The sequence below is a fragment of the Myxocyprinus asiaticus genome, chromosome 40 (genome assembly GCF_019703515.2).
Source record: "Myxocyprinus asiaticus isolate MX2 ecotype Aquarium Trade chromosome 40, UBuf_Myxa_2, whole genome shotgun sequence".
NCBI lineage: Eukaryota > Metazoa > Chordata > Actinopteri > Cypriniformes > Catostomidae > Myxocyprinus > Myxocyprinus asiaticus.
In genome coordinates, this window is record NC_059383.1 from 7,601,963 (window position 1) to 7,625,484 (window position 23,522).

A 23,522-nucleotide genomic window follows, 5' to 3' on the forward strand; every position below is an offset into this window, starting at 1 on the left:
CCTATCACTGGCCTACAGCAATCCAGTTTGCAATTGGGCTGTTCTCACAGGGCACGTTCTTGCATTCCGTCTGCACACATACGTCAGATGGACAAGTTGGTGCGTCTCACTGTGGTTGTGGTGTTTCACTGGTTTTCAGTGTCTTTAGCCATAAATGCTGTGTTTTTTTAGAAGCTACACTTACTAATATTGGCACCCATGGTAAATATGAGGAAAAGATGCACATAAAAATTTGGGATTTTATTCTATTGATCTTTCATTCAAAATATTCACATATAGTTCTGATGTGTGACAAGCTTGTTGAGCTTCACAAAATGGGAAGTGGCTATAAGAAAATAACTAAAGCATTGAAAATGCCCATTTCCACCATCAGAGCAATAATTAAAAAGTTCAATCAACTGGAGATGTTAAGAAATGGCCTAGAAGAGGACGTGTGTCTGTATTGTCTCCATGCACGTTGAGGAGGATGGTTCAAGAGGCCAAAGAATCTCCAAGAAACACAGCTGGAGAATTGCAGAAATTAGTTGGATCTTGGGTTCGGAAAGTCTCAAACTACAATCAGACGTCACCTACAACACAAGTTGTTTGGGAGGGTTTCAAGAAAAAGCCTCTGCTCTCATCCAACAACAAACTCAAGTGTCTTCAGTTTGGCAGACACTGCTGGAACTTCAAATGCGACCAGGTTCTATGGTCAGATGAAACAAAAAAAGAGCTTTTTGGCAGCAAACACCAGAGATGGGTTTGGCGCACACAGAGATGAAGTACCCAATGCCCACGGTTAAATGTGGTGCTGCATCTTGAATGTTATGGGGTTGTTTTTCTGCCAGAGGTCCTGGACATCTTGTTCGGATACATGGCCTCATGTAATCTATCAAATACCAACAGATACTAAATCAAAACCTGACTGCCTCTGCCAGAAAGCTTAAAATGAGCTGTGGTTGGATCTTCCAGCAGGACTATGATCAAAAACACATCATAATCAACACAAAAATGGTTCACTGACCACAAAATCAAGGTTCTGCCATGGCCATCCCAGCCCCCTGACCTGAACCCCATAGAAAATGTGTGGTGAGAACTGAAGAGAAGAGTCCACCAGCGTGGACCTCAGAATTCGAAGGATTCTGTATGGAGGAATGGTCTCTGATCCCTTGCCAGGTGTTCTCCAACCTCATTAGGCATTATATGAGAAGACTCAAGAGCTGTTATCTTGGCAAAGATAGGTTGCACAAAGTATTGAATAAAAGGGTGCCAATAATTGTGCCACACATACTGTATATCTGACAAAGAGATTTGTTTTTTGATACAATTTGTGTTTGCAATTGTTTGACATCCATTAGAGGATAGATTTTTGTGAATATTTTAAAAGGATAAACAATAAAGACATATTTTTTTCATAGCCTTCTTTGCTCATATTTACCAAGTGTGCTAATATTAGTGGAGGGCACTGTATGTTAGATGAAAATGCAGTTTGAAACTTTGAAAAACACGTCTCGAGACCCCTGCACTCTGTATTCAGCCCAGCTGTCTTTGACCTGCACTGACTGCCCCCTACCGATTGCGAGTCACAGAAACATAAAGGTGGCAGTTTTAAGCTTGTATTGGAAAGTTTGTCATTACAGATTTTACATGCGATCAGGAGGCATGATTAATTGCATTTTTAAAAACGTGTTATGTATTAATGTTATTAAAGGAATATTCTGGGTTCTACACAAGTTAAGCACAATTGACCGTATTTGTGGCATAATATTGATTACCACAAAAATAATTTCGACTTGTCCCTGCTTTGCTTTAAAAAAAGCAAAAATCTGGGTTACAGAGAGGCACTTACAAAGGAAGTGAATGGGGGCCAATTTATGGAGCGTTTAAAGACTGAAATGTGAAGCTAATAATTTATAAAAGCACTTACATTAATTCTTCTGATAAAACTCGCATACTGTTTGAGCTGTAAAGTTGTTTAAATTGTCATTTTTACAGTCGTTTTAGGGTTTGTTGACATTACATTGTCATGGCAATGAATTTGTAAAATTGGCTATTACACAGAAAAGGTTAGTAAATTATTTTATCACACTAAAATCATGTTAACACATTTAATATTCATTTCTTGTGTCTATACATTTGGAACAGTGAGTATTTTAACATTGAAAAATTGGCCCCCATTCACTTCCTTTGCCTCTCTGTAACCCAGATTTTTACTTTTTTTAAAGAAAAGGAGGGACGAGTCAAAATAATTTTTTTTGTGGTAATCGATATTATGCCACAAATGCTGTCGATATTCCCTCAATCACACTGAAGTAATGTTAAAACGACAGCCCTGGTAAACGCATCTGTTTGTTCATACAACATATGTAAACTTTGCTGAACTTGTTGTGGCAATAATATAAAATGGTACAGGATGTCTAAAATTGTTTCAGTGATTTGTGGTACAATGATTGAGGTGGCTTGCGTGATCAGACTTCTATCTATCTCCTATGCTTATTGGAGGTTACTGTCTTTTCAGTAAAAACACATGAATTGACCAAGTGTGAATGGGTACATTTTGACATGTAATTTTCTATCTAATACTATTTTAAGTAGCATTTTGCTCATTTTTAAAATGTTATGCATGCTGCTTTTATGACCTCATATTAATTGAAACATTGAAAATTCACTTGTTACACTGCAGGACCATTTAATATGAACTAGTGAAGGCAAAAAAATGGTTAAAAATAGTGACAATCTTAAGAAATGGTGATCAATTAAGACTTAACCTATACACTTTCCCTTATACATTCATACAATTTTTGTTATTTTAAATTTTGATGTTGATTCAAAAGAAACACCATGTTATGTGTCAACTACCCAAATACCCTTTAAGTGTATGCATGGTGGTTTCCAAGCTGATGTTTTGTCTTGGTTACAGAAGGATTCCCACAGTGATGTGTTTCCAGAACAAACCAACATTTAGCAGAAAAGTCTACCAACAATTTAAACACTAGTCATGCTATATAATGACAAAGCAGTGGCTGAGTATCAGCTTTGTAAACCTGTGAACGCAATTACCTTTGTGCAAAGAAGTGACATAGACTGCCACTATTGTTAAGCACTTCCTCGAGTCACTACATTTGAATCTGTGAAATTGGATATGATAGTCAATTCAGATCCTGGTTTTTGTGGTTTTACTTGTGAAGTTTCAGGTTTGCGAGGAAGTTAGTATAATATTACAGCAATTATGTATCAGCAATATGGGCAAACGTTTTTATTCTTTTAAAACATGAGCTGGCACTGCGTGTGGTTTTACACAATTGAGTTTTCTCTTTCCTTAACCTACTTCTTTCCCCAGATTCCATGAGTTTTGTATACGAGGCTGGTGCATTGTGGGTAAGAAACAGACGTGTCCATACTGCAAAGAGAAGGTTGACCTCAAGCGGATGTTTAGTAATCCATATCCTTCATTGGCCAAAAACACTCAAATTAGTCAGTTTGTGTCATTTATGTTTTTGCATTATGTAATTTTCCTTGTTAAACATTGCTAAGACATGCATCACTATTATTATTATTATTGCTTATAAGTAGGGTCTAGGGATTAGAACAACCCCCTAAACCTAAGTATTAAACTTGTATTAAAACCAGAATAGTTCAGGTTTTGCTTCAGGCATTGAGCGGCTTGTTGGGCAGAGATGTGCTGTTACTTTTAAAAGTGCATTAGGGCTGTTCCATTGGCAATATTTTACAACAGCGGTGGTTAAGGGCCAATCACCGCTGGTGATCGGTGTTGTACGTTGTTTGAAGGGCGGGGGAGGGAGTGTGCACAAATTACGCGTTTATTGCGCATCAAACTTTAAAAAGTGCGTCACTGAACACAAAATACTAATGAAGCTATATGTAAAATCACAAAATATTCCACAAGTCTGGTTCATCCTTAGGAGCAATTTCAAAATGCCTGAAGGTACCATGTTCATCTGTACAAACAATAATATGCAAGTATAAACACTATGGGACCATGCAGCCATCATTTCGCTCAAATGCATTCTGTCTACTAGAGATGAGCGTAGTTTGGTGCAAAAAGTGCAAATCAGTCCCAGAACAACAGCAAAGGACCTTGTGAAGATGCTGGAGGAAACAGGTAGACAAGTATCTATATTCACAGTAAAACAAGTCCTATATTAACATAACCTGAAAGGCTGCTCGGCAAGGAAGAAGCCACTGCTCCAAAACCACCATAAAAAAGCCAGACTACAGTTTGCAAGTGCACATGGGGACAAAGATCTTACTTTTTGGAGAAATTTCCTTTGGTCTGAGGAAACAAAAATGGAACTTTTGGCCATAATGACCATCGTTATGTTTGGAGGAAAAAGGATGAGGCTTGCAAGCCGAAGAACACCATCCCAACAGTGAAGCATGGGAGTGGCAGCATCATGTTTTGGGGGTGCTTTGCTGCAGGAGGGACTGGTGCACTTCACAAAATAGATGGCATCATGAGGAAGGAAACATAACAGCCAGAATAACATAACATCCACCTTGCAATGCAATAGCCACTCAGAAAACTCTAGCTCTTGCCTAACAACATACATGTACCATTGTTACTGCCCAGAAGACCCTAGTGGCTGCATAGTAATGACTTAAGAATTATCCAAAACCTCCTAGTAACCACTCAAAACACCCGGAAAAACATCACAACCACATGACAATGCAGTAACAGCCACTCAGGTCACTAACGGCCTAGCAACACCAAAGTACCCTTGTTACCACCCAAAAAACCTTAGTCACTCTTTAGCAATGCCCTAGGAACTGGACAGAATAACATGGCATCTACCTTGCAATGCAAAAATCACTTAGAATACTCTAACTCTTGCCTAACTACATCCATGTACAACATTGTGACCACCCAGAAGATCCTAGTGGCTACCTAGTTACGACCTAGGAACTATACAGAACACCCAAGCAACCTCTAGTAACCACTCAGAACACCCTAGCAGCTGCCTAGCAACACCCTAGTAGTACCCTTGTTATCACCAGAATACCCTTGTGGCTCCCTAATAATGCCCTAGGAATTGCCCAGAATACATTAGCAAATGCCTAATAACAAACTAAAACACCATAGCAACCACCTATCAACGTAATAACTCAGAACACCCTAGCAACTGCCTGGCAACACCCTGGTACCCTTGTTACTGCCCAGAAAATCTAGCGGCTGCCTAGTAATGCCCTAGGAATTAACCAGAACACCATAGCAAATGCCTAGCATCACCCAAGTACACTTGTTACCACCCAGAGTATTTTATTTATTTATTTATTTGTCTGTTAAATAGGGACAGTGCCCGTTAATGAACATCAGTATAAAAGTACACTGTTTGTCCAAATGTGGTGTGCCTATGTGGCACCTCCCAGTCCCCTCTAGTGATGACCCTGGTGCCAATACCACTGTTAGCCCTCTGTGTAATGAGTTAATTTAAAGGGGGTTGGGCAAGCCCATACAAAACCTTATATATTAAACAAGCATATTTAAACTTATAATTTGCAAAAAATATATTTTTCCAAAATGTTACAATGATAAAATAAGTATAGTACCCTAGGGGCTTTCTATTAATGCCCTAAGAACTTCCCTGAACACCCTAGCAACTGCCTAGTAACCAACCAGAACATGATAGCAATCACCTGGCAACACCATAACAGCCATTCAGTGACAATTGCCCACAACACCCCAACGTCATGGCAGCATGTTTTGTACAAAAGTGTCAATCTAGTTCTAAAGCTTTTGTACGATTTGTAACATACTGTAGATAGAATCTGTTATATGTACACAACCTGTCATTCCCACCACTGGGAATTTTTTTTTTTCTCTCCCCTTTTCTCCCCAATTTGGAATGCCCAATTCCCAATGCGCTCTAAGTCCTCGTGGTGGCGGAGGACGAATCTCAGTTGCCTCCACGTCTGAGACCGTCAGTCCGCGCATCTTATCACGTGGCTTGTTGAGTGCGTTACTGCGGAGAGCGAGCGCGTGTGGAGGCTTTACACTATTCTCTGCGGCATCCACGCACAACTCACCACGCCCCCCACCGAGAGCAAGAACCATACATTATAGCAACCAGGAGGAGGTTACCCCATGTGGCTCTACCCTCCCCAGCAACCGGGCCAATTTGGTTGCTTAGGAGACCAGGCTGGAGTCACTCAGCACGCCCTGGATTCGAACTCGCGACTCCGGGGGTGGTAGTCAGCGTCTTTACTCGGTGAGCTACCCAGGCCCCACTAAAGACATACATTTTATACTTCTACCAAAAACACACTGCTTAGAAAAGAGCAGAAAAACTGTGGTTAACTTTGGTTTTAGTTCCCAGTTTAAGCCCAGTAGGTTATTAAGCCCTCCTATCACTTCAGATGTGTGAACTGGTGGTGTGACAAAGTTAAAGTTAGTAATGTGTTGGGATTCCTGCTATTTCCTTAAACTGGATTTGCCAGTTACTCCTCCGTTTCAAACATTCAGCTGATAATAAAGCAGACTGCTTACAAGAAATGCCTCCAAAAAATGTTTGGTCTTTATCAGGCCTTTTTCATTGGAAAAGGTACTTTCAGGATGTTTCACTCTGCAAACGTACCCCTCCTTGTTTCTGTTTGAACAAGATTTCAGACACACCAAAGCATTCGACTTCAACCAAACCATTAGTCATGTTTACTTGTGAAAATGCTTCTGTTTTCTGTCTTTTATCATTTAATACATTTATTTTTTTTTTTATTGAAATTACATTACCAGCATGACCAATTCTGGAGTACTTGGTATGTCCCACTTCTGCACCATTGACTCAAGATGACAAACAGATGATTAATGTTATCCAGCATGATTTGAGAATGTTCCAAAGAGCATATCCTAGAAATAGTGCAGAATCGTATGTATTTTTCTTCTCAAGTCATAACGTGTTTTTTTGGTTTGTTGTTTTCAAAATCTACTATTTGTAGGTCACTAATTACTGTAAATGTAAGCAAATTTAATGACAGAGTTTGAGTGTATGCTGTGACTGTCATTAAAGCTAAAACAGGACATAATAAATACTAAGAAATTCTGAAATTCATGTACAATTTCCAATCTTGTATTCAAATTATTATGCTGGTAATATAATTTTTAATGAACATTTTGGAAGTCATAAGAGTGCAAAATAGAAGTATTTTCTGTGTGTGTGTGTGTAAGTGTGTACACAGGAGAAAATATCAGATAATAAAAAAAAAAAAACACTTAAAAAATCCCTTTTTTTATTATTATTATCTGATATATTTTATTGTAGGCCAGTTAAATATTTTCTCTACAAAATACTGTTGATGCTGATTAATTTTTTATAGGTAACAACCTGATTAGATTTAATTAAAAAATATATATTTTCAAAGTATTTTACATGAAAGAAGATGATTGAAAGGGCATAAAAAAGTTACTTTCTTCTGACATAATAGTATAATAATAATAATAATAATAGTATAAATTGTTCTATAAATGTTGAACACCCGAGCAACTGCCTAGTAACCAACCAGAACAAGCAATCGCCTGGCAATGCAATAAAAAACACTCATAATACTTTAGCAACTGCCTAGCAACACCCTAGTATTTTTTACCACCCAGAATACCCTAGCGGATGCCTAGTATTACACTAGGAACCTCCCATAACACTCAAGCAACTACCTAGCAACATCCTAGTGCCCTTCTTACCACCGAGAATACCCTAGTGGCTCCTTAGTAAAGCGCCCTAGGAACCACCCAGAACATCCTAGCAACAGCATAGTAACCATCCAAAACACCATAGCAACCATCTGGCAACACAGCAGCATTCACTCAGAACACCTTAGCAACTGCTCTGCATCATCCTAGTACCCATGTTACTACCCAGAATATCCTAGTAGCTGCCTTGTAACACCCTAAGAACCTCCCAAACACTAGCAGCTGCCCAGTAACCAACCATAACAACTGCCTGGCAATGTAATAACCACTCAGAGCACCTTTGCAACACCCTATTATCCTTTTCGATTTTATCACTGGCAGACGTCCAATTAAGTGTAAAATGTTAGGTTTGATGGATTTTGAAACAATACACATTTTAGCCATTTTAGCACCTTAACACAGGTTTCTCAGATGGGAGAGACCCCACGTCATGTATGGACAGCTACTGGACTGGCTGCGCTACCTCGTGGCCTGGCAGCCCGTTATCATTGGACTGGTACAAGGCATCAATTACATCCTGGGTTTGGAGTAACTTCAGCACCCAGTGTCGTGGGACTAGCATATCTCACTCAAACTGGATTTTTCAAGGACTGTGTGTCTAATGTGTTAAGTACTGTATATAGGCACACGCAGTGCTAATGTGTCTTCAAATGAAATTCTATTATCAGTCTGACGTTGGATGTTTTCACTGAGTTTCTACTTTAATGGACTACATGAAGTTGGACCTTGCTGTTGAATCACCATGTCTCCAGAAGGATTTTTTTGTAAAGAGAACTTTTGAATCATTTATTATATTTTTAAATCAAACGGTTGTCTATAAATATTTCTTTCATTAACAAACATTAACATACACTGGACAAAGGTATGAGGACACAATTAAAGGATTTGGTGATCCTAGTAATTTCTGACAAAAAATCTTAATACTGCACTGCATAGTGACATTCTAGAGACTTCAACTTTGTTGCAACAGTTTGAAAAGATTGTCATTGTTTAGCATAGCATTAAGATACTGGATGTCCTCACAGAATTGACTGGAATAGCCAAACCTGTTGTTAGAAGCAAGTATCCACATACTTTTTGCCATATAGTGTAATTGTTTCACAATATCCTTGCACCGTTGTGTCAGTATACCTCTCACTTGGCAAAATTCAGACATGCTAGTTGTTCGGAGGATAGGGAAAGGGCCTCTTCAAGTGTGTTTGGGTGCGAACGTGTGTGTGGTAGTGTACAAATCGTTATGTCTTGTAGCCAGTAATGAACAGTGTGAGGGACAGCTTCAGCCTCAGGTGATGTTAGTGTATACATCCAATTGTTCTTTACCATGTTTTAACCATGTTCACCATTCAGTCTGTGTGGTGAGTCCCCAATGGCAACAGAAGACTAAGGTACTGTAAAAGACTGGAAATGTTGAATGGATAAATAACATGATGTTGAAGTATTTTACTCAGTCGATTCTTTATTAGAGGTGTTTGCCAAGGCAAGCATCACTACTTCTGTTGCTCATACATAGGATAAGGGGTTTGCTTAAAGCCTAATCACTTAAGTATTACAGTTTAATGTGTAACTTGTCCCACACAGTTTGTGCTACGGACATGAATGATACCTCAAATCATGCAGATTGTTGAGGAAAGGTGTGCCATTACTTTTCTTAACAATCAGACTTATAATTTTCAACTGGTAGACAATAAAACTAGCAAAAAATGCATAAAATGTCCTGACAACCACCCACAACACCCTAGCAACAACATACTGAAGAACTGTAAACATCTAGCAAGTCAACAGTCATGAAAATACACCAATCCAGATTGGAGGATTTACTTTTAAAAGGATGTTTGCATTGAGTTCCAGAGGTGATTTGAGGGACATGTTATGAGAATTGTGACTATTTACATTGTGACCTGCTGAATAATTTGTGAAATTTTCTGTCAGGCTTCAGTTTGACTCATATGTGAGTCCGTGCTACGTCAGGCATTTTCTTACTGTTATTACAGAGAAAAACAAATGAGTTTTTAGTAGTATTGGGTAAGCACAGGGAACTCCCATACACCCTTATGCTCAATTTTAATGGTTGTTCTGGTTACTTCCTCAAACCTATATAAAGAAACCCAAAATAGGGAATTACAACACATTCTTACGGAGGCTTTGAAATTAGGCAGAATCCTGCCAGCAACTACAATCATGAAATGGACAAAACTCCACACAGGTAAATTACTGCTAATAATTTGAAAGCTTGTCTGCTTTTCTGTGTGTTCACCAAGACACATTTCAGTGTTAAATATTGGCAATTGAATGGTTTCCGATGAGAAATAATGCTGTATTTATTGTAATTGCGTATATAGTGATATGTGGAGTCTATAAGTGTGATGTGTTCTTTGTTTAGGGTCTCTCTACTCACTACTTACAGTGACATTCTTTTGTGGTCTACCAGACATTGCTGATGCAGGTGTGTTTATTATTCAATTTTACCATACACTCAAGTGTCATATTGAGCTGGAACACATCACAGTTTAGAGATTCCACATATAATGCTCAGAGAAAGCTTGTTAACATGGCAAAATTGTACTCTTTTCAAGGTCCTAAAATTGTTAAAGTGAATAATGCTACATCAGGTAAGAATTTTGTTGGTCTTTTTTTATTTTATTTAACTGTTTTAATGATTAGTACAAAGTGAAGAAAATATGATAGACAGACATACTCTGTACTTATTGTGTTTTTTTTTTTTGTTGTTGTTTTTTTTTTTTTTTTTGGAATATTAATGTTTACATATTGTTTTTCTAATATGTATTATGATTAATAATAATAAAATCAATGATAAAAATAAAATTTTATAGTATATTAATAGAATTAAAAGAAAAAATATTGTTTATGTTTATATATATATATATATATATATAATATAGTATAATCTATATATTATTTGGTATGTTATATTGTCATACATATTTTGTACGTTTACATCTTGATAATTATCTAATATGTATTATGATTACTTTATGAAAATTAAAAAAATAGTAGTATAATAAAATATATTTAAAATAATATTTTTATATAGTTTCAAATGCTTATAAATTAAGAATAAAGTGCTGCGTCCATATGTGATGATGCTTCTGTTTTGAATATCTCTCTCTCTCTCTATATATATATATACATACTGTATATATATTAGTCAGAAGTTTACATACACTTAGGTTGAAGTCATTAAAACAAATTTTTTAACCACTCTACAGATTTAATATTAGCAAACTATAGTTTTGGCAAGTTGTTTAGAACATCTATTTGGTGCATGACACGAGTAATTTTTCCAACAATTGTTTACAGACAGATTGTTTCACTTTTAATTCAGTGGGTCATAAGTTTACATACACTAAGTTAACTGTGCCTTTAAGCAGCTTGGAAAATTCCAGAAAATTTTGTCAAGCCTTTAGACAATTAGCTTCTGATAAGAGATGTACTGAATTGGAAGTGCACCTGTGGATGTATTTTAAGACCTACCTTCAAACTCAGCGCCTCTTTGCTTGATATCATGGGAAAATCAAAATAAATCAGCCAAGACCTAAAAAAAGTAAAAAATAAATTGTGGACCTCCACAAGTCTGGGTTATCCTTGGGAGCAATTTCCAAGTACCTGAAGGTACCACGTTCATCTGTACAAACAATAGTACGCAAGTATGAACACCATGGGACCACGCAGCCATCATACCGCTCAGGAAGGAGACGCACTCTGTCTCCTAGAGATAAACGTAGTTTGGTGCGAAAAGTGCAGATCAATCCCAGAACAACAGCAAAGGATCTTGTGAAGATGCTGGAGAAAACAGGTAGACAAGTATCTATATCCACAGTAAAATGAGTCCTATATTGACATAACCTGAAAGGCTGCTCAGCAAGGAAGAAGCCACTGCTCCAAAACCGCCATGAAAAAGCCAGACTACAGTTTGCAAGTGCATATGGGGACAAAGATCTTTTTGGAGAAATGCCCTCTGGTCTAATGATACAAAAATTGAACTTTTTGGCCATAATGACCATGATTATGTTTGGAGGACAAAGGGTGAAGCTTACAAGCCGAAGAACACCATCCCAGCCGTGAAGCATGGGGGTGGCAGCATCATGTTGTGGGTGCTTTGCTGCAGGAGGGAATGGTGCACTTCACAAAATAGATGGCATCATGAGGAAGGAAAATGATGTGGATATATTGAAGCAACATCTCAAGACAGCAGCCAGGAAGTTAAAGCTCGGTCGCAAATGGGTCTTCCAAATGGACAATAACCCCAAGTATACCTCTAAGTTGTGGCAAAATGGCTTAAGGCAACAAAGTCACCTCAATCCGATTTGTGGGCAGAACTGAAAAAGTGTGTGCGAGCAAGGAGGCCTACAAACCTGACTCAGTTACACCAGTTCTCTCTGGAGGAATGGGCCAAAATTCCAGCAACTTATAGTGAGAAGCTTGTGGAAGGCTACCCAAAACATTTGACCCAAGTTAAACAATTTAAAAGGCAATGCTACCAAATACTAACAAAGTGTATGTAAACTTCTGACCCACTGGGAATGTGATGAAAGAAATAAAAGCTGAAATAAATCATTCTCTCTACTATTATTCTGACATTTCACATTCTTAAAATAAAGTAGTGATCCAAACTGACCTATGGGGCAGTGGTGGCTCAGCGGTTAAGGCTCTGGGTTACTGACCAGAAGGTCGGGGATTCAAGATGCCACTGTTGGGCCCTTGAGCAAGGCCCTTGGCCCTACCTGCTCCAGGGGCGCTGTATCATGGCTGACCCTGCACTCTGACCCCAGTGAAAAAAAAGAAATTTCACTGTATATATGCAAAAAAAACAAAAAAAAAAAAAAAAAGTATGTATAATGTGTGACAAAAAAAGACAGGGAATGTTTTCTACTATTAAATGTCAGGAATTAGTTTAAATGTATTTGACCAAGGTGTATGTAAACTAAGGTGTATGTGACTTCAGCTATATATATATATATATATATTCGATTAAATTAGACTTTCATTATCCCAAATTTCAATTTGTCTTTTAATTATAATAACAATATCTGCTTTGTATTTATAACTAAAATATCTGCTTAAAAGCTGCTTTAAATTAAATGTGGATTGAAAAAATGTTACACAATTATTTTTCCTGAACTTCATTTTGAATATTTCTTATATACTAAACTAACAAGAAGACTAGATTTTCATTCCATATTTAAATCTTTCCCACTTTAAATTTTGTTATTAAAAGAAGAGTTGCTCTAAAATATGACAAACTTTGAATCTAGAGACAAACGGATGACAGGGCGGAGTCTATGCACCGATAAATAAAATGGAATACTGATCTCTTTTCCAGGGACAAAATTAACAATTTCCTGTAAAGTGGATCCTGGAATATTTCAAGATGAAACTATTGTGTACTGGTTGGTCAACAATTCCTTTATCGAGACAGCATTTCCTGGCGGACGAGTGCGGATGCACACGTAAGAACAATCAGTTTATACTGTTTCCATTAATACAGCCAGGCTTCGATTAAGACTTTTAAGTCAGATTATATAGTGGCCCCCAAAAAGTATTTGGACACTTTGCCATACTTTGCGTCATATAACAACATTTCAAATCTAGTGGCATTTATTTTTAAGAAATATAGGGGTGAAGTATCCCTTACTGTCCAAATACTTTTTAAAGGCCACTGTATATGCCAAAATATGTCTTTCAACTAGACATATCTTGTTAATTTTTCAAAGGCATTTAATATTGTTCCTCTTTGTCATACAGGAATGACAGCATGGAATATATTCAGAGTGATCTGGTGTTTACATGTGTTCATCTTCGAGACTTTAGGAGCAATTTCACCTGTGTAGCTCTGAGTCCTACAGGAGTGGATACTAAATCTATAACACTGCATGAAATAATTACGAATATAACATGCAAAAAGACCGGTACGTTTCTATGTCACTATAATGTTTGTGCGTGGTTTATTACCAACACGATGCTTTATTTATTCACATGGAACTCACACCAGCTTTCCTTGTGCAGTGCAGGAACAGGATGCGCAGAAGAACAACCAGAGCTGAGGATGAGAAAAAATTCAGTGGAAGAAGCTTGTACATTTTCCAGGATACAGGATGGATTTAGCATTTTGAAACATTAAGCAATATTTATTGCCAAAGTTAATGTTAAAAAATATATTTTTTTGTTGGAAACGTCTGCATGTTTTTGAAGATGTATGTGTTTAGTTAAAGAAAATGTGTATAGTGATGCTTGCATTATCATGTTCCATGTTAGGGATGTCGACTTAAAATCTCTGATTGATTGACAACCTTATTTTTCTGTTTTGTACAGTTTCTTTCTGTAACATGTTATGAAAGTGTGGTGGTGTCTTAAAGTTACTGTACTCCGTTTTGAAGAGTACAATAAAAAGGAAAAAACTATAAGGTGTAAGATTTATTTATTTATTTATTTTTTAGCTGAGGTGGTGTTTCGAGTCAATTTTACACAATCTCAAAGTGGTTATAAGCACTTCATGTGTACAGAGACATTACTGCCATCAAAGTCCCTTTCAAGGCAAGTCAGTCCACTCTGCATCTTTGGAACACTCCCGGGCAGCTATTTTTTATCTCAAATGGTTGGTCAAGATTACAAATGCGGAAAGACTGAAATCTCAAAACGGTTGGGCAAGGTTACAAATGGGGAAAGACCGAAATCTCAAACGGTTGGTCAAGAGTGCAAATGGGGAAAGACTGAAATCTCAAAATGGTTGGTCAAGAGTACAAATGGGGAAAGACCGAAATCTCAAACCGGTTGGTCAAGAGTACAAATGGGGAAAGACCGAAATCTCAAACCGGTTGGTCAAGAGTACAAATGGGGAAAGACCGAAATCTCAAACCGGTTGGTCAAGAGCACAAATGGGGAAAGACCGAAATCTCAAAACGGTTGGTCAAGAGCACAAATGGGGAAAGACCGAAATCTCAAAACGGTTGGTCAAGAGCACAAATGGGGATAGACCGAAATCTCAAAACGGTTGGTCAAGAGCACAAATGGGGAAAGACCGAAATCTCAAAACGGTTGGTCAAGAGCACAAATGGGGAAAGACCGAAATCTCAAAACGGTTGGTCAAGAGCACAAATGGGGAAAGACCGAAATCTCAAAACGGTTGGTCAAGAGCACAAATGGGGAAAGACTGAAATCTCAAAACGGTTGGTCAAGAGTACAAATGGGGATAGACTGAAATCTCAAAACGGTTGGTCAAGAGCACAAATGGGGAAAGACCGAAATCTCAAAACGGTTGGTCAAGATTACAATCAAAGAACATATTTCCTGTAAGGCGGGATTTCCTTTCTACATCCGCCATATTGGGTGTCTTGGGTGCTCAAGTCTCTGCTGCTTTGCTGGTGCAAATTACTCTTACAATCAATATGTGGTGACGCCGATATAGCATTATTTCATTGTGAAACTGTTGTAACAATACAACCAGTGGTGTAACTACACATGCACAGACAGACAAACAAACACATACACTTAAGTTGTCACAATATTATTAGCTCAATATAAAAACAATATAAGTGAACACCCACCCATCAACAAGCATACACATAATGTACATATATTCTAATGTAAATTGTAGCATTTATTACTGTATAAAATTTGTAAAGTTTACATTTGTAAATTAGTGAAAAGTTATTGATGATAAAAGAGTTGTTGGGGAAAAAAATGGTGCAAATTGTAACTGTTTAACTGTGATTTAATGAGCCGGGTCAATTTGACCCGATAATGAAGGGACGGTTTGTCCAATGAGCAATTTGGCCTTACACTTACTCTCGCTCACAACTTTAGACAGAAATAACCCTGTTTTGACAGTTAAACACATTAACTTGGAGTGTGCAGTGATGGGGAGCCAACTCCATTTTGTAACAGATTTATTCATTAAAATTAAAAGAGCAGGTGTGATACATGTATGTAGTTCTGAATAATATATCAAATGTATCCTTAAACAGACTTGATTAAAAAAAATTCGTAGTCCCACTTTCACCTTTTCTGAGGATGATTCTGGCTGTTTGTCTTACAGAAATGAGAACTTGAAGTAGAACCTTAAAATAAACGTATTCTTCTACAAACTATAAATCAAATGTGAACGCTACAAATAAGATCTGTTCTGTATAATATTCTTAAATAGAGCAATATATAAACAGTGTTTGATAATAACACCAGTGTGTCCTGCACCACTTTTCAAAAATAAATAAAAAATTTTTACATTTAAGCTCGTAAACATTGCAAAACTGCATTTTGTACAATCACTAATTAGGAATGATTGTGCTGGTTGCAGGAGTGGACAGGATGATGAGATCATCATGGGGTGGCAGGCTTCACAGTAGGCCGCCTCTTCAGAAAACTTCTCAATATTACTTTACGCTGGAAGCAACACAGCAACAGGCCACCCAGGATAAATGCATTCACATAGATGAGGATGTCCGTGATGTCAGTGACGACATACATCTGCACAGGCAGAGAACAATTCAATCTTAGCACTCATTGTATCTCATCTATTGCTCATGACAACAGAGCGCAACAGTCATGTTCCGGAAGTAAAATTCCCATTCATATTCTCCATAGAGAAATTTATTTTTAACTATATCTTATCAAGACTGTTAAGTGATGATATGCACGCTTCTATAAAAGAAGTCAGTTTGATTTTAACTTTAGTAGTTGAATTCTCAGTCACGAACTACACTGCCCATAATGCTGAACAAAGATCTACCAATCAGAGAAGTCTCTGTCATGAAAACGCAGAATGAGACATTGTCTGCAAGTGCTTTTCATGAGGAGTTTAAAGCGGTGCTTGACGATGGCATTGAAAGCCTGATGCAAATCGTGATTATGGCTTCACTATTGTTGTAGCAAAGTGCATAGCCACAGTCTGCTGGCCGATTAATATTGTGGAGGATGAGGGTTTAAGAGGTTTAATGTGCATTGCAATGAATACTCAACGTACAGTATGGTGAGACTAGTTCTTTTAATTATTCAACCTCTCACTTAGATGTTGGAAAATGTTTCATGTTACTTAAATTGGTGCTATTTCAGGTCATTTCTATCTTTATCCTGTGGAAGGCTTTGTTTAGAAAATGTTAATTAAACATTATTTTTACATAATGTTTTCTTTTCTTTTTTAAGAAGAAACTACATGCATTTTGACAATAAAGTAAGTATAGAGTCAAATTTAAGCACTTTCGAAATCTGCGATTAACTATGAAATATGCGATTAATCGTGACTAAAAAAATGAATCGACTGACAGCACTAATATTATATCTATTTAGCAATAAATTTAAATATGTTGTTTATACTTTTTTATATTGTATCATTTTTTGTAATTTTTTTAAATTGTTTGCAATGCTTCATAGGATTGTAGTTCCCTCATTAAAGACAGTAAGTACCTTTGTTTTTTCATCAGATTTTCATGTAGTTTTTGTCTCCAATCAGTGTTTGTAATGTTGTGCTTTACCTTGGAGCTGGTAAAGAACATTAATGGGGAAAATACTTAGGGAACCAAACTGGCTGAAAAAGTGGGCGGTCACTGTTGCTCAAGAATGAGATTAAAGGTGCCCTCAGTAATTGTTTCCCCATTAAAAAAGTTTTACTAAATGAATTGTAATTTTGAAACATGTATAAAATCATGACTGCTCACATGAGATGAAGAGTTCAGTCATATCAGTAACCTTATAAAAGCTGTTTTATTTTGCATGGGGCAGCCATGTTAGCATCACATGATCAGCTGAATACTACTCGCTTAATCTCAGTAACCATCTTGGTATTGGACACTTTCACTCATGGATTAAATTAATCATGACTGATTGTGAATAGTGAATTTCTACAATGGCATCTGTAACTGAAAACTATTGATTTTGAATGATGCAGCATCCAGGCCACTAGGTGTCACTGTAAGTCCAAGATGACACAAGCAAAAAGCAAAAAGGAGTGCACCTTTAAATGAAAAACAGTCACTTACCTGAACCTCTTCAACCAGATCACATGAGACCATTCCAGGGACAAATCCAGAAATACGGAAGTGAAAGAGTTCATAGCCCTGCATTAATAAAGTTAAGTCATTAGACCAGCTGAAAACCAACAAAGAGTTGTCATGAAACACAAGAGAATAGAGAGAACGGATAGCTAATATCCAACTCCAGCAATGACTGGCTGTTTCTGCAATTTCGGGCACTTTTGCCCCTCTGGACTCTCAGAAAATAAACTCTTTTTAAACACACGTTTTACCCCTCTCGCTAATTTATTTAATAACAGTTTATTTTCATGTATCATGGAAAATGTATGTCATTTTTGTTATTAAGATCCCCACCACAGTGTGATTTCCAGCACACTTCAAATTCTATATTGTTTTTAATTAAATTCTGTGCTGGAAATGATGTGATGGAAATTTGATTTAAAAGAGCCGACTCTTTTGTCTTGCTAAGGCTAATTTCATAGCTAACATTTTATGTATCCGAAATGTACACAATTAAATAATATTTTCACACTTTTTGCATAATTTGGTAAAATTACAGTTTGATTTGGAATATTTTGCTAACAAATGATATTTACCTTGATTTTTCTTTGTTTTCTTCAAACATCACTTGTCTCTTAGTTCATATCAATCATGCTTTTCACTGACACTTTTGTCCACTTGGTTAACAAGTACATAAACTTTTGGGGAAAAAAATGAATTAATTTGTTTTATATTTATTTCACTCTTTGTTCATATTATCATAGCTTTAAACATGTAATAATTTGTATTAATAATTCATAGTTTAATATTGAAAGTCTGGATCTGGGACAAGCCTTAAACACTAAAATATTTTCTCTGATTAAAAATTAAAAAAAATATTTTTTTTTGTAATTAACATTTTAGTGATTCATGTGCTATGACAGTGATAAAAACTCAACACATATATAATGGATCAACATTTTACATTTAAACCCTACTAATACAATCCCACCCTGACCCCTAATGAACACCCCTGTGGTCCCACATAACACACACACAATCCAAAAAAATAAAATAAATATATATATATATATATATATATATATATATATATATATATATATATATATACACAAACATACACACACATACATATACATACACTTACATAAAATAAAATATATTTATATATATATATATATATATATATATATATATATATATATATATATATATATACATACATACACAAATAAATAAAATAATAAACATGCATGATTAAACTACACTCTCCACATCCCCTCCCCGAGATTCCCCCAAAAAACTAAATATTTGCCCCCTTTTTTAGCAAATAAGTCCCTCAACCCCAGCCTTCTACTTACCGCCTCTTCAAATGCAGCTACCCTCCCCATTTCCACACACCACTCCGAAAAAGAGGGTGCTCCATTTGACTTCCAACCCCTTAAAATTACTTGCCTACCGATCATGAGACTGGTCATAACCCAGTTATTTATATGATTGTCCCCTAAATGCATGACCGCTCCATCACCCAAAATACAGAGTCTGGGACAAAGCAAAACCTGAGTGTTCAAAACGTCGCACAAATACCTCTGAACCCTCAACCAAAACTCCTGGATCTTAACACACCCCCAAAAGACATGGGTAGTGTCTCCAACTTCTGACTGGCATCGCCAGCAAGTAGGTGTGTCTTTAAGACCAAGCCTATATAATCTAGAGGGGGTCCAATAAAATCTATGTAAAATCTTAAATTGCATAAGGCGAACCCTTGCATCTCTAGATACAGACTTGACATTTTTAAGAATCTTAATCCACACTCCATCCTCCAATACCAAATTCAAATCTTTTTCCCATACTCTCTTGAGAGAAGTCAAGGCTCCATCCCCCAGACTCTGAATTAGCAGGGAGTAATACACTGATGCTTCATGGCCTTTTCCAAAAGCAGCAATCACCTCTCCCAAAGCACCTGCCACCTTAGGGGGGTGCGTGCCACTCCCAAAAATAGTGCAGAGTAGGTGGCAAAGCTGTAAATACTTATAAAACTGAGATCTGGGAATACCAAAATGTTGAACCAAATTTTCAAAAGATCTCAATACTCCACCCTCAAATAGGTCACCAAGGGCATTAACCCTCCTCACAATCCAATCTGACCAACAAAAAGAGGACTTATTAATACATAGTTTAGGGTTCTGCCATATGCTCGAGGCAACATTTAAATAAATATCAGAATACAAATTACTCTGGACACTTTTGTCCATATCGAGTGCAAATGCAAAATAACTGGGTGTGACTTAACCTCTCCGGCTAGTTTAATCGAAAGGCTATGCAGTGGCAAGATAGGGGCAAGAACTTCCTTAATAAAAAATAATTTTAATAATAACTAGGGCTCTTAATCGATTAAAATTTGTAATCAAATTATTACATGGCATGGCGATTCATTAATTTAATTAATTGCATACATCATTATTTGCTGAGAAAGACCCCCAAATAAAGATAATTCATATAACAAATGCAAACAAAAAAAAAACATTTTAAAATAAATTGCCTTATTGTGGCAGATGAATAAAGTGTTATATTTTATATAATTAATCACACTCAGTTTAATTAATAATATGATAATTTAATCGACAGCCCTAATAATAAATTTCATATAACAAAAAGAAAAACATTGAAAATTAATAAAAATCAACACCTGGGACATAAAAGTGGCCAAAGTTGAAGAAACACTGGATAGTGTGTACATGTAAAAATTTTAATCCGAATCACTTCTCATTTCTAAATTCTTATTTCTTTTTTTTTCTCCCCTTTTCTCCCCAATTTGGAATTCCCAATTCCCAATGCGCTCTAAGTCCTCGTGGTCGTGTAGTGACTTGCCTCAATCCGGGTGGCAGAGGACGAATCTCAGTTGCCTCCACGTCTGAGACCGTCAATCTGCGCATTTTATCACGTGGCTTGTCGAGTGCGTTACTGCAGAGACCTAGCGTGTGTGGAAGCTCAAGCTATTCTCCATGACATCCACGCACAACTCACCACGCGCCCCACCGAGAGTGAGAACCACATTATAGCAATCATGAGGAGGTTACCCCATGTGACTCTACCCTCCCTAGCAACCGGGCCAATTTGGTTACTTAGGAGACCTGGCTGGAGTCACTCAACACACCCTGGATTTGAACTCACAACTCCAGGGGTGGTAGTCAGCATTTTTACTCGCTGAGCTACCCAGGCCCCATTATTTCTAAATTATTAAATTACTGTTTATATGAACCCTAAACACTATATTTCTCATGAACCTTTTGATCTAAAGACTAACAGAAATAGTTCACCCGAAAATGAAAATTCTGACATCATTTACGAACACTCATGTCTTTCAAAGCCTGTATGACTTTCTTTCTTCTGTGGAACACAAAAAAAGAAACATTTTGAAGAATGTACTGGTTTCTGATGTACAATTACAATAAATGGGGACTTGAGCTTTCAAGCTTCAAAAAGGATGCAAAAACACATCCTTTTTGCAGTCCCCATTCTTTGTAATAGTATGGTAAAAGTGCACCCAATACATTAATCAAACATTCTCCTTTTGTTTTCAATGGAACAAAGAAAGTCACAGGTTTGGGATGACATGAGGGTGAGTAAATAAATACAGAATTTTTGGGTAAACTATTCTTTTAAGTATTTCATCTTACATAGCAGTTGATGTGAAGTCCTTCAGGGTTGTAGAGGGTCATACTGAGTGTTTCTTTCAGGTAGTGCCTCAGTCTGTCAGGAGCTGCATTAGTGCCTGTGTGAGAACCAGCAACAGTGGTGTGGTGTGTGTATGAAATAACAACTGAAAGTGGTTTAGTGACCAGCCAAAAACATACAAATTATAAAAGGGCAGCCATTTTTGTCTTATGTAGTGCAATCACCTGTCACCTTCCAGTCAGTGCGATTGTTGACCTCTGTTACCGTGACAAAGTATGGAGAGTGCAGAGGCTGGTCAGGAAAATTTGCTTTCCTCAGAAACAGTGTGATGCTGAAGTCATTGACGGGGTGTTTTAGCTTTAAAACCTGTGCAAGAATGAGCATGTGCCAAGTTTATTATGTGTGTAATCTTTATTAATACTGAATATGTTAATATTCTTTCTCGTATCTCAGCTTAATATGCAGAAACAACTAGGACTAAACCATCTGTAGGTTGATTTCACCTAAAAGTTTAATACTGTGAGGCTATCAAAACATTCCTCTGTTTGTCTGAGCAGCCCAACAGACTGACACAGAAACATTGGCTCAACCAATGGTGCGAATTTGGGGCGGGACTATCCTTTGTACAACCAATGGAAGACAGAGGGAGTTTTTATCAATAGAGCGCAACAGTCTGGTTCCAGAAGTAAAAATCCTAGAAATGTTTCCATATGGGAATTTAATGATAACTTCTGAACCTTTAAAGACAGACCTACCGTGAGCTCTGAGGAATGTTATGAGTGCAGTTCATTTGTCAGTTAAACTTGTACTTACCGATGTAACTGGGAAGCAGTTGAACAGATGAACATACAGAACAGATTTACTGATGGCTGGCAGACTACAAAAGAGTCACGTTGATCAGTCGAGAAATTATGATCATTTGAATTAGTGCTTTTATGCTTCTGAAATGTGTAGTTTAGTGATCGAGGACATAAACACAGTCCAAACGTCAGCCCCTGAGAGGAGTCGATTCCAAACTATTTTTCCAAGGTGAAGAATCGTTTCTCTTTGGAATCAACTCCCAGTTGCAGTTAATATCCTTATGAAAGATGTTAAAGGTGAAGTGTGTAACTTTTTTTATGTCAAAATACGTTCTGATTTCCCAGTTTACTGTTTATTGACAACTACTGTATAAGTTAGCCATTCGTGGGTTTACCTCACCCAAAAGTGTGAACAATGAGCCTCCCAGGCACTATCAAAACATTGATGTTTATATGTTGAACGTCACACACAGCTCCACCCAACCAGTTCTATCTAAACCTATAGTGTGAGTTTGGGGCGTGACTACCTGTAGTAAACTGTTCAACAGGGAGAATATGAACGTCCATGGCAGATGTGTTACAGAGGAAATGAAACTTAGGCTACATTCACACAGTCAGTGTTTGGGATTTACTTACAGGTTTGAGTCTTGAAAAGTCCCGTTCATACAACAGCGTATAGTAGCAGTTCGAATACAGTCTGTATGAACGAATAACCGAAGTCACAGCCGTATTCTTACAGCTGTTACCATAGTGACTATAAGATGGCAGCGTCCATAATACCGGTGTTATGGATCAACTGGGAATCATGTTAACTTGGAATGTGCGCGTGCATGTGAATAATTTCACTTGTCCTTTCAGTAGATTCGTTCAGTGTGAATTGCCAAGGAGCAAAGTAAAGACATTTTGCACATTGTTATTTTTTTAATATCATTATGAATCCTCTTTGTTACATTGATGTCTTTTATAAAGTTTAAGAACAATCTTTTTTTCTTTTTTTTGGACTTTTCCCCTTTTTTCTCCCAATTTGGAATGCCCAATTCCCAATGTGCTTTTAAGTCCTCATGGTCACATAATGATTTGCCTCAGTCCGGGTGGTGGAGGACAAATCCCAGTTGCCTCTGCATCTGAGACTGTCAACCCACACATCTTATCATGTGGCTTGATGAGCACGTGCCACGCAGACATAGCATGTGTGGAGGTTTCACACCATCCACTGCGGCAACCACACTCAACTCACCACACGCCCCACAGAGAACGCCCCACATTATAGTGACCATGAGGAGTTTACCCCATGTGACTCTACCCTCCCTAGCAACTGGGCCAATTTGGTTGCTTAGGAGACCTGGCTGGGGTCACTCAGCACGCTCCGGGATTCAAACTAGC

General features: G+C 37.3%; 2 protein-coding genes across 5 annotated transcripts in view; one reads left to right on the top strand and one right to left on the bottom strand.

The window, feature by feature from the left end:
• Positions 1–14,100, top strand: part of rnf121 (ring finger protein 121) — a 41,306-nt gene extending 27,206 nt beyond the window's left edge. Inside the window, exons 8-14 of one of the 4 annotated variants that reach the window (XM_051680190.1) lie at positions 3,320–3,421; positions 8,090–9,881; positions 10,059–10,121; positions 10,252–10,287; positions 13,020–13,146; positions 13,442–13,605; positions 13,703–14,100. In XM_051680190.1, the coding sequence (XP_051536150.1) occupies positions 3,320–3,421; positions 8,090–8,210 (223 nt within the window). In that variant the 3' untranslated portion in view covers positions 8,211–9,881; positions 10,059–10,121; positions 10,252–10,287; ... (1 more) ...; positions 13,442–13,605; positions 13,703–14,100. Of the gene's footprint in view, positions 1–3,319; positions 3,422–8,089; positions 10,288–13,019; positions 13,147–13,441; positions 13,606–13,702 lie in introns of all 4 variants that reach the window. The other 3 variants (XM_051680191.1, XM_051680189.1, XM_051680193.1) reach the window with 3 other exon arrangements.
• A 1,349-nt stretch (positions 14,101–15,449) lies between these two features.
• LOC127430407 (cation channel sperm-associated auxiliary subunit beta-like) overlaps positions 15,450–23,522 on the bottom strand; it is a 38,321-nt gene continuing 30,248 nt past the window's right edge. The window contains exons 24-27 of the mRNA XM_051680138.1: positions 21,564–21,705; positions 21,342–21,436; positions 17,668–17,745; positions 15,450–16,159 (exon numbers count right to left, since the gene is read on the bottom strand). Coding sequence (XP_051536098.1) covers positions 16,013–16,159; positions 17,668–17,745; positions 21,342–21,436; positions 21,564–21,705 — 462 coding nt within the window. The 3' untranslated portion in view covers positions 15,450–16,012. The remainder of the gene's footprint in view (positions 16,160–17,667; positions 17,746–21,341; positions 21,437–21,563; positions 21,706–23,522) is intronic.